Raw genomic sequence first — 11,717 nt, forward strand, 5'->3', positions numbered from 1 at the left:
GAGGTTACAGAAGATGAATGAATGAATGAATGAAAGGCTTTTGGCCTCTTGAGGGCATCTGAAGAACCTTGCAGCATGCAAACGTTTGTCTATTTCCTCATCACCTGATGGATGAATCTTTGCTCTTGTGTCACCAGCAACTTCTTAGCAACTTAAATGTTCCACTGGGCTCCCACTGCGTCTCCCTGCTGAATATTTCTACAGTTCCTGGTCAAAACGTAATGACAGTTAGTATAGGTCTATATGTGTACAGTTACTATACCTGGAAAGCTGGCAAAGACTAGTAGAGGTCTAGTTATTTACAGTTTCAGTCTCTTTCACAGAGAGGTAACCAGGTAAGATCTGAAACAGTTTATGTGGAAATGAGAACCATTAATTTTGTGACAGCATGTGGTAGCATGCACAGGCCTTTGTTTTTACAGTGGTCTTTGTTAAAATGGAGATATTTGGGTGAGCTGACAGGAGTCACTGTGTGTGATCATGCCCACAGCATGAGCATTTGAGCAAATTGAGCAATTACAGGTGCTTTGTGTGACCTTTAGTGTTGCAGGGAAGTCAGCCCAATTTTGATGGCTATGTTTTGATATTACTTGCTGGGTGAAGTAAGGCAGTAACTTTGTGTGGCGTGATACCACATTTGCTGTCCTTTGTTGTCCTCTCCATTGTGTAGGTCATACAACATGTTGCATATTTGGCGTAGAATTTTTTTCTAATCGCATGTAGGGGCATCTAATCTTGCAGGTCCTGGTCTGTTTTTAGGGCTGCAGGATCCCTTTTAAGAGGGAAGGTTTTACATCCATCTGCACTTCCTATGTCCTTGTAGCGACTCAGTCTTTGGCTTGTGCTTAATTGTCTTAACCAGTCACACCTGAGAAGTTTTCAGTAAAGGGCTCTCTCGGGGCCTGTTGTGTGTTTTTTCTTTGCCAATTTGATGCCGAGTTGAAAAAATATTTTTTTGTTTTATTTATTTATTTATTTATTTATTTAAGGTTTATCTATGATAAGATGACAAAAGGCACAATAGCAGAACATATGAGGTTTAACATAGAAGGGGTGCCTGCTAAGAGTCTGCAGGCTCTTTTTTTTTTTTTTTTTTAACCAAATAGATAGCTCACAGATAGTTTTGTGACACAGTAGTTTGAAATTAAAGCACCCCTAAAGCTCTGACCCTAGAATCACCCCTGGTTGTTACAGAGTGAGCCAGACTGACAAGTTCACAAGTATAAATGGCTCAAACTGGCGTAGGCTACATGCACCATCTACGTCCCGTGGAGACGACCACTTTACAGCTGCAGAGACTCACCAGTGTCTCACCTGTCGCCTTTTTGTCTTTCATTTTAATGAAATAAACTCATATTTTTGTAACTCTGTCATGTGTCTCTACTTCATACTGTACTGTGGCCTTGTGTTGTAACAGCTAATTTGATTTTCAGAAGCATCTTGTAACATCACCCTTTGCTTCTGTTTTTCAAATGTTTTCCAGTGTCTGCAGACCCCAGTGAAATCACCAGTAAACATGTGTTTATGACCATCACCCTGCTGAGTGTAAAGGACAAAAAGACATGCTCTGACTGTGGATGTGTCCTAATGGAAGAACCAGTTCAGGCAGTCATGTGGGACTGAATATTAAAAAGCTTTTAACCAAAGAGGTTAGAGACACCTACACCCCGCTGTTGGCAGAGGGCAATATGTAAGGGTGTTTAACACTGCAAACCTCTCCAATTAAAGGCTTTTACATTTCAAACTACGCAAGAGCCTTGGCCTTGGTGACAGTAATATTTTGGATTGCTTCTTTAAATTTGTGGTTGACAGATTTTCTTTCTAGAATTCTGTTCTTGTTATCTCCCGCCTGTGTGACAGCTCATCTCGGTGGTAGGGCCCCAGGGTGCTGGAGAAAAAGCGGGCGGGGGGCACTACAGATGGTCTATTCATTAAAAGCCTCTGTACCGCAGGGCTCTCCACCCTGCTATAACCCTGCCGAGCCTATCAGCGCTCGCAATTAGACTGAGTTAATAGTGCATAGCAAATAAGAATTGTTTATACTAGTTTATTACAAGCCTTAATAGTTTTTACTGCGCCCCATCACAAGAAAATTAGATTGCCTTTGCAAGCTTCCGAGGTCGAAAAGCTTTCAGGATTGAAGTAGTTTTCAGGGTCGTTTGATGAGCTGTTGGAGGTGCCACGAGTCCATTACAGAGCACAGCAAGGGCGAAGGCTCACGCAGTTAGAGGAGGTAGAGTGCAGCTCTGAGACTAACTGATGGTGCAGGACCACCGTCTTGATGACTACAGGGGTCACTGGATGACACTTGAATCTGCACTGAGCTTTAAAACCACACTCAGGCCAATGCTGATACCGTACATCAACATAAAACACATCAACACAAGAAACAGCTCGGAGAGACTTTACGACACACATTGGTCCATGTTGTTGTTGATGGTTTAGGCTTTCTACCAGAGTCTGAAGCCCACGCCAGGAATGTGGATTAGTGAGGGACGTCGCGGATGCCGTCTGATGAGGTTTGGCTTGCAGTCAGAGTTTCACTTCATCCCAAAGGTGTCGGATGTGGTTGAGGTCAGAGTTCTTTTGCACCAAGCAGGGATGATTTTTTTTTATAGAGCTGGCGCTGTAATATACAGGGAATGGAATAAATACAAATAGTTACACACACTTGCCGTTTAAAATGTAACTTTATGCTTTAGGACCCGACGTCCAGGCCAGACGCTTACTTAAAGAGTAAGGAAGGGAATGTCAATATACTTAATAAATCTCTCTCTCTTTATATATATCTCCCTTTATCTCTGCAGTGAAGATGGCAGAGCTTCTTGCCATAAAGAGGGAGCTGACAGTCATCAAGGTTCAGATCGATGGCCTGCTGGAATGCGTCGACAAGATGGACAGACAGAGGAAGGACTGCTCAGGTAGAGAGAGTGAACAGCTGGACAGCTTCATGCCCAGAGCGTGTCTGAGTTTAGATGGATTTCTAAATCATTTCTCAGTTCAGGGATGTGTTTCAACCATATGTATAACAATAATTAGAGCAAAACACCGTAGCTGTCCATGCTGCTGACAAGAACACTGAAAATTCTATCCATTTGTGGCTCATGCTACAATAAGATGTGTTTCCGTTTATGCTAGGCTATCGTCCGCCACAAATTGTTTGTATAGTTGGAGAAGTGATGTACTACTGTTTTATCTATATACACAGAAGACACCACACAAAAGATAAACTGTGTCTCTGTGTGTCAGGTCACCACTCTCAAGTAACGACACATTATGATTTGCCACGAGATTCTGATTGCTTCTGTCTCCATTCTAGGGGAAATGTGTATTTATAAATATCTTATACATTATCATAAGTATCATGTGGATCCTGCTGGTGTTTGAAGCTGCAGATATGTATTAAACTCAGAGAAAAGCAATTCGGTAAGCAATAGCTATGAAATTGTAGTGCAAATTGAATGAGGCATTGAATATACTTTACATAAAAAGTGTTTGGTGACTTTGGAGAGGTCTGTGGGTGCACCTCCAGAAACTAAAGACAAGCAAACTGTGTCCTTTGATGTTCAGCAATTCATGTGCGAGCTGAAACCTGGAAACGACATTATGTTTAGCATACAATATACCTGGCTTTACTTAACTTAAAGTATTTATGACTTCTTTTTATATGGCGTGAGCTGTTCCGACAATGTGAGTATGTATTAAAATTGGCTACTTATGTACAAACCCACGGTTGTGCCATATGGTTTTATTTTGTGAAGAATCATTGCTATAAAAGTTCTCTGATTTCACAACACACAATTAGTTGTTATATTGGCTATTATGAAGTAATCCAACCAGTCGACGTATAACCTTTTTTTCCTCATAATTCTGGGGGCTATATTTCTCATTACAAGGATCCCAGTTTTATTAAATGACAGTATCAGCCTCGCACATCAGTTTGATCCATCTTCAGTCCACCCAGAAAACGACTGAACTCAACGGAAAATTTGTTTCTGCAAATAATCTGTGGGATGTGGCATTAGGTGATGCAGAGAGAGTCACGGTGTTCATCATCAGATATGAGCCAGTATCACGCTGCATCTGTAAGTAATGGTTCAGTGATAAAACAGCCACCAGTGAAGCATGGATTGTGACAGTGAGGTAAACAGCGATAAACATGGGCCTCATAACCTTTCATAAGCTCCCCTTCAGCGCTCAGGAGTTATCTTGTTGTCACCCTCCGTGTGTGTGCGTGTGTGTGTGTGTGCATTCTTTTGCGGGGATGTATTTTATTTCCTCAAGTGACAGATGAGAAAATTATCCAAAGTGACACGTTGACAGTTGTCACATCTTTAGACTATTTTAAATCTTTTCTGACACCAAAATGAGAAAACTTCTCTTGCTAGCTGTAGCAAGGAGTTCATTTTATATTTAACAAAATATTTAACAGAACTGTCTGTTAAAAGGTGGAGCCAGCATTTTTAACAAATTACATATCTAAAATAGTAGCTTTGCAGATTAAATATATTGATTATAGGTAAATACATTGACAAAAATATACAGTTTTTGATGTCTAGATTATATTTTACTTTTGTTTAAATAACAGTAAAATGACTTTTGACTGTGTGGTCTGCATGTGTAGAGATCATTTAGCCTGGAAATAGCCTTAAAAATATATTTTTCCAACTGGGATGAGGCTGCTAGAGGGAAATCAAAGGTTGAAGCTGCTGCCGTGACCCGTTTATTAAGAGGAGTCCTGGCCCAGATAGGCAACAGTAAGTATTGCAAAATGAGAGTTAAAACACAGACAAAAGACGAAAGAAAAAGGATCAAATTTACAAGCAGATTATACAAAGGAAGTGCATATTGCGTAGTTGACCTCAAGTACTCTCAGTTTGGGGATGTAGACTGTTTATTGTGTCCATTTTGTTCTTTAACCAAAAAAAAAACCCTCACCAAAAATATAGCAAGTGCTGTGAAGGAGTGGATTGACTGTTGACAGAAGCACAGAGCTAACACATGCAGTACTGCCAATATGTTAGTGGGCAAGGTCCATTAAAACACATTGGCACCTGTAATGGTATGTGGAGTAATCACAGTTTTTAGAATCCTTATTAGTACGATAAACAAGCCATCATTACAGTGACCCAGAGGCTGGTTAGGAGAAGCTGTCCACTGTCTGTGGACAATGTGTCATGTACACAAACAAATATTGACAAAGAAACGGCACTCATTAAATTCTGGACTGAAACAAGCTCACAGGTAAACCACACTTCTGGCTCGCCTCGTCTGAACCGCAGACTGTATAAAGATGGACAGTGTGTGGAACAGCTGTTCATTCACAAAATGCCACATAAAAGATGAAAACAAAGTAAGTTTATATTGCCTGTTGGGACGCTATGTTCAACTTTGATGGAGAACTCCTAGCATGGAGACCCAACGCGTTAGTTAGGCACTAAAATAACTAATGGGCCAATAGTAGCCATAACTTAGATAAACAGTTTTGTGTATACTGCATAAGTGTCTTGCTTTCCCGAGATTAACTAGCCATTCGAGCCTTACCTTGGAGCAGACATATGTTTGCTTATTTTCTTGAGATTTAGCTGGGAGTGGGGCCTTCCACACTGTTTGATCCACTTAAGTCACCTCTCATGTTGTGTTTTCGGCTTTGGGAATAACATGACTCCGCCCAGCCAAACTCTTGTGCCTATGGTATATCAGACAGTAGGTACACTGTCCGATATGCCATAGGCACACCACTTCACCATTTTGTTTGACAGAGGTCGTCAGCCTCTGGACCTTGTTTTCATAGTAAAGGTTGCTAGGATGCATGACTGGACAATGAGCGTTTGGGGGCGGGGCTAAGGGTTTTACCAGAAACAAAAACACATTCAATGGCACCCAAAAACACAGGTGTGTGGCTACTGGGAGAAAGTCCTTAAGCAGTGTCACTTTCTGCCCTCAAATACTGTTAATGGTAAAAATATCTGCAGAATGAATTACACTGCTGTTTTGTGTGTGTGTGTCAGAATGTCCTCAGAGCAGGGAGCCCAGTGCGATGGACTCTCCTCACCAAGGGTCCGTCAGCAGCCTGGAGAGAGACAGTCCTGAACCAGGAGAGGCCAGCGAAGACGAGCTGCTGCACTACCAGCACTACTACCCCAATACCCACTCCCATAGGGTAAATATGTTTCCCAATACCATACTGTTATTCAGCAGGGAAATACATGCCGCTCCTGTCCTCACAGTTACTCACACAAGACAAATACAATTAACAAACCGTCAGCCTCTGGATCTAAAGTGCTGTACAAGTACAAGTGTGGTATGGTTTTGTTGTTTGTCTTTTAATGGTCTATTAATTTCGTTCATTCATTCAAGAGCTGTTCAACCACTTTACTCAAATGAAAATGATTCAGATAAGTGGCATAGATATCAGATGGTCTCATTAGTTTAGTGATGACTGATTAATTGTGTAATGGAAGTCTCCCTGAGAATGGACAACTACACCTGCAGAGAACCGCCTACACCCACCCCCCTAAGGTAAATTCAGTAGCACTATTCAGTGCAGTTAACTCGGCTAGAGAAGATAATGTAATACTGCTCTCTTGTGGATAATCCATGATAAACACCAACTCCTGTCAACTCAATGGAAGGATGCAGCTCTGTTTGTTTCTTTGAAATTAATAATGAATGGACAGGTCAAATGTGAGACTGCAAAATGACTTCTATTCAAAATGAAATCTTTATCAAGTAGCTCTCAGCTCAACAAAAAGTCAGAGGATTCTAAAAAAATCCCAGTTTCCAGTCCAAGGGGACGTCCTCCACTGTCCTGTTCTCTCTGGCCAGCACTACTGTAACTGATGTTAAAGTAAAAATGAAGGTGTGAGAACTGTATGTGCCCCAGTCCATCCTTTCACCTCTTTTTACTGTTCTCATATGGAACCTCTCAGAGACAGCTCATTTAACATCCACCAGGCAGTAAACGTTTGCCTCACTGCAAAAGCTGGCCCAAAGACAATTTGCATCATTTGTGTTGGACGATGGTTGTTTACTGTTGCCTTGCAGCTCTCTATATTCAGCATCTCACCGGTGTAAAGCAGATCAGCCAAGCGGAACAAAATTGTTTTTGTGTTTCCCTTTGTTTTGTTTTTTTTGTTTTTCTTTATTTTTACAGGGAAACATAATGGTATAGAATTAGCCTGCAGGCTTCCTACCTGCCTGACAGAGCGAAGCTGCCTCATTAATCTGAGCACAGGAAGAGAACAAACCGGCCCTTAATCTGCTGTATTGCTCCTCCGACAGGAAGAAACTGTGTGTGCGTGAGTGTGTTTTAGTAAGTACAATTTGTCTCAGTGTGTGCGTGTGTGTGCGTGTGCATGTGAGGGTTAATTTGTACAGGAAAAAGTGTTGGGAAATGTCTCGAAAATGTGTGTGCGCTCCATCCAGCTGAGAGCAGAGGTGATGATGAGGGGGAGGAAAACATGGAAAGTTGTATTAATGAAGGCTAAATGGATTCTGTTTTAAATGAAGCTCAAATGTGTTAAAAGTGACTTCTTTAATTGTTCCAGATAAAGCAGCGTCAGTCTGACCAGGAGGACGAGCTGTGAGAGCACAGCTCAGGTATGAAGATGGCACATTAGACATGTCAGCACATTGATGGATCAGGCGGGTGTTAGTCTGTATTTCACTTATATTCTTTCTTTAAACACATTATGGAAACAGAAAGAGTGTATTTGCTGGGGGAACATTTGCAGGGGTGGGGGGATCAATCCACATTTGGAGCTCTGGAAGTTAAGCAGAATCGATTTAATAAGAAACAAACTGTGTGCATTCCTGGTAATGAAGGAACATGTCATTCAGTTTGTATCAGAGATGTGTTTTAATAATTTCTGGACAGAACTGAAGCACACTGACTCAAGGAAATAAGCCATGACATAGAGACAGTACCCCTGTCATGGCTGACTATGGTTTTATAATAGGGATTCACTTATATTTGGAAAACAAAACACCCAGACTTATCCTTTAACCTAAAACTACACATATTTTGCTTTATTATACAAGACGTTTGATTGATTTCCATTCTTCAGAGTTTCCATTCATTTTGTTGACAAGACATAAAACGTTTATAAAATAGATTTCTATGCATAGTGAGACATGTCAAAAGCCTTCTGGTTATGAATATAAGCAAGCTTGAATACTGTATATTTTTTAAATCAAACGTTGCTATTCAACAGCAGACTCAAATCTGCTGCAAAGTGTTGTGTACTTGAAGACTTAACTGTTTGCAATATATTTCTCAATCTCATTTCAATCCTAAAAACAATAACAGGATTTTTCAAACTACATGTCTGGTCTTAATGCTTAGTCAAGATAATTTAATGTTGTGATTTGTCAAGTAGATTGGGATTCAGATTCTGACACCAATCTTGATCTTCGTTTGTGGCCTGGAGAACCAAAGAAATCTTCCTTCAAACTCCTTTCATGTCTCTTTCCAGGTCCTTTCAGAACCAGAAGGGCACATCAGTAACTGTTGGGTTGGAAGATGCTTCAAGAAGACAACATGAACTTCATTAGACTGATTTTCTTCCAGACATACATTTATACATTACCGTCAGTTTGACTTCTATTGTATTGCACCATCTTCTGTTCTGATGTCTCAAATGTGCTCCTGATAGATGACTGCCTCCAGTACTCCATAACATGTAGCTATGACACAAGAAGAAGGCTCATCATCTTCACACTGAGCAATTTACCTGATTTTATTTCTGATTTTCTCCTTAATGACAGGGTCAAGGATATGTTAACACTTTTGTATAACAAAAACAGGATTTTACGGCCCCTGAATTGAACTTAGACCTTATTGGCCTTTTTCTTTAATTATTTTTTGACTATTTGCCCAACTCACCTTGCTTCCCATGTTGGACTGCATTCTGATCACTGTTAATAAAGCCTGCGTGGCAGCAGCTGGCGGCTCCTTATCACACACATTATTTTCATCAGGCCTGTTTTCATTTTGTGTTACCAGCTGTGTACAGGACCACATTATGGTTGTGTTAAAGGATCAGTGAGCACGGTTTTATGAGTCTGGGTGAATTACACTATTCAGTTCACTCAGGAAATCAGTAATAAAATGATACACAGACTGACAATTTCCTGAAATGAGCGCTAGCTCTGAATATAAATTGCATGCAGTGGATATAAAACAGAAGATTACACAGAGGATTACGTTTTTCCACCATGAAATGATTATATGACAGTATGAGAGATTGCTACATTTTCCCCAGTTAGTCCATTATAACACAGTTTGGTTTAGGTCAGTTTAGCACAGTATGAGATTTTGTTAAGATAATGGATTAATTTGACAAATAAAACATTAAGTTTTATTTTAGCTAAAATTGTTTAAAAATCAGGTTAGTGATTGTTTCTGCTTAGCAGATAATTTGATTAGCTGACAGATTCTTGAGCACAGTTTGCATCAGGCTTCAGTTACATTAAAAGCCCTATTCAGACCATATATTAGCATCCGTCCTGGGCAATCCAATCCAATGTGACCATCTTAGTACAAGTATCTAAATGTGAACACACCTAGGATGCTGTGAGGTTACATTTTGGTGATCCGGTCTCACAGTTAACACCAATTACTCAGCAGAGGGGCTCTTGTAAGTGGAACAAAAAAGCACAACCGCTACTGGCAATCAAATGATTGACAGAGAAGAAAGCAGCACCATAATGTGGTGTCTGTTGATGAGATCTTTTTAAAACATTATTTCCTTATTGCTGTTAATTAATTTAATACGAAATAAATCTAAGTAAGAATTAACAAATTAAATTAGTGAATGAGTAACTGTGTGTCTGTTATAGAAAAATGAAAATAAATAACATAACGTGGTTAGTTATTTATGCGATTGTGTTAATGTATATTACACATTTTATTATCCTTATATAAAGAGCTAGGGTGGAGAAAAAATAACAGAACTTAACACATGTCTCTCCAGTGAGTCAGAGAGACTTCAGAGCTTGTCTCAAAATACAGATCATTTCCCAATTGTCACAAAAAAATAGCTGTGTGTGGTTCAGATACAGAGGTAGGTAGAGATCCATTAAAGGCAGCAGTTGTTAGAATATTCTGAATAGCCCCAACTAATAAACTAATCGTTTATTCATTTGAATGATTGTGAAATGGCGAACGGATCTCTGCAGCTGGCTGGGGATGAATTTGGAGACTAATTTTTTTGCCAGGTGTGAACACAGACACCTAAAGTTGGACATTTGCAATCAGGTTCCCCAGCTCAGATGTGTTCAAGGTATGAACAGGGCCTACGGCTTCTTTTGGAGTTAAACAGTGAAGTTAAGCTTACCTAAAAGGTGGACGGGAGTCAAAATGTTTGGTTAGTTAACAGATTACTTTGCTTAAGCTTTTTAGCAAATCAAAGTATTTGCTTCGGGCTACCTGGATCAGTTCGACAGCTTAAAAAATCATTTAGAAACAAACCATAGTAGCTAATGGATTACTGTAGTACAGTCTGTTGGATGCATGTAAGAAGCTATTGTGCTAACCCTGGCACACTGCCCTTTTTAACAAGTCAGTATTCACTGCTGTGCTTTGCTATGGTGAAAGTACCAAGGGTTAGCTTTCAAGACAAGTGATGAAGCTTTGCCATGTCAAACTTTGCTTCTAATTTCTGTTTGTAGACAAAATTAGGTGCTGGTACACTGAATAGTTGATGAACTGCAGTGATTTGGTTAACACCCCAACCTTTCTCTTAGCACCACTCTCAGGTCAAAACCACATGGTGATCCATTGGATTGGCTTATCATGCTATTTGTTCTATGCTTGCCATTAGTTAGAAAACAATAAAGCTATTCATACTGTGTTAATTTTTGTGGCCCAGTCGTGCAGTTTGATAATGCACGGCAGCTGACTATACAGTACTATCATAGACAAAGCACAAATACACAGCAAGTGTGTAACATTTACTATGTCACCATGACCTCTCAACACAAAGATCCAGCGTCATACAACTGGTTTTAGTTTAGCCGGTTCCTGTTATATTTGTCTTCCATTGTAATTCATGGTATCATGCTGAAACACTTTTCAAGGTGGACAATTGTGACCTAAATATGTCCAGAGCATTCACTTTGAATATTTGTCAGTTAAAAAAAAAGACAGTTGAATATATTTATGTGTACAGAAGTGGCTCTTTATATGACAACATTGACATATGAACTTTTAAAATGGTAACACTGAAAGAAAAAGAAAATATTAAGAAATCCCTAAACTGCAGATATCCATTTGGAAATGTTTTATTTGGCCTTACTCTGGCTTCCGCTGTTAGTGTTTTTCTGTTTGTTCAGCGCTGAATGTAACCCATTACATTGTGGATGTATTAAAGGTATTTTTCATAAAAGATTGTTGTTGAAGCTTGGTTGACGTACTTTGTAAGCTTGGACAGAGTTGCGTTTTCAAATATATATGTTATATGCTTAGTTAACAGACCCTTACTGAAAACTGCTTTTAATCTTTTAATAGATATGAACAGACATGCTATAATTCTTCTCATCTGCAGTCCAATCTCTTATATTGGCTTAAGAGGAAAGTCACTGCAGATGCCAAATACCATGATCAACATGTACTGTATGTTCAATGTATGGAAAATGTGAAGAAAAAGAAACAAAACAACCAACTTTTGTCCAAAAACATTTGAGATTACATTGTCGTGTTTTAATTAAATCAG

The 11,717-nt window shown here is 39.6% G+C and overlaps 1 protein-coding gene across 1 annotated transcript in view; it reads left to right on the plus strand.

Annotated features, from left to right (window-relative positions):
• Positions 1-11,390, plus strand: part of LOC125014407 (RNA-binding Raly-like protein) — a 44,871-nt gene extending 33,481 nt beyond the window's left edge. Inside the window, exons 5-8 of the mRNA XM_047595425.1 lie at positions 2,808-2,921; positions 6,012-6,163; positions 7,551-7,602; positions 8,478-11,390. Coding sequence (XP_047451381.1) covers positions 2,808-2,921; positions 6,012-6,163; positions 7,551-7,589 — 305 coding nt within the window. The 3' untranslated portion in view covers positions 7,590-7,602; positions 8,478-11,390. The remainder of the gene's footprint in view (positions 1-2,807; positions 2,922-6,011; positions 6,164-7,550; positions 7,603-8,477) is intronic.
• The last annotated feature ends 327 nt before the right edge of the window (positions 11,391-11,717 follow it).

This window comes from Mugil cephalus, chromosome 10 (genome assembly GCF_022458985.1).
Source record: "Mugil cephalus isolate CIBA_MC_2020 chromosome 10, CIBA_Mcephalus_1.1, whole genome shotgun sequence".
NCBI lineage: Eukaryota > Metazoa > Chordata > Actinopteri > Mugiliformes > Mugilidae > Mugil > Mugil cephalus.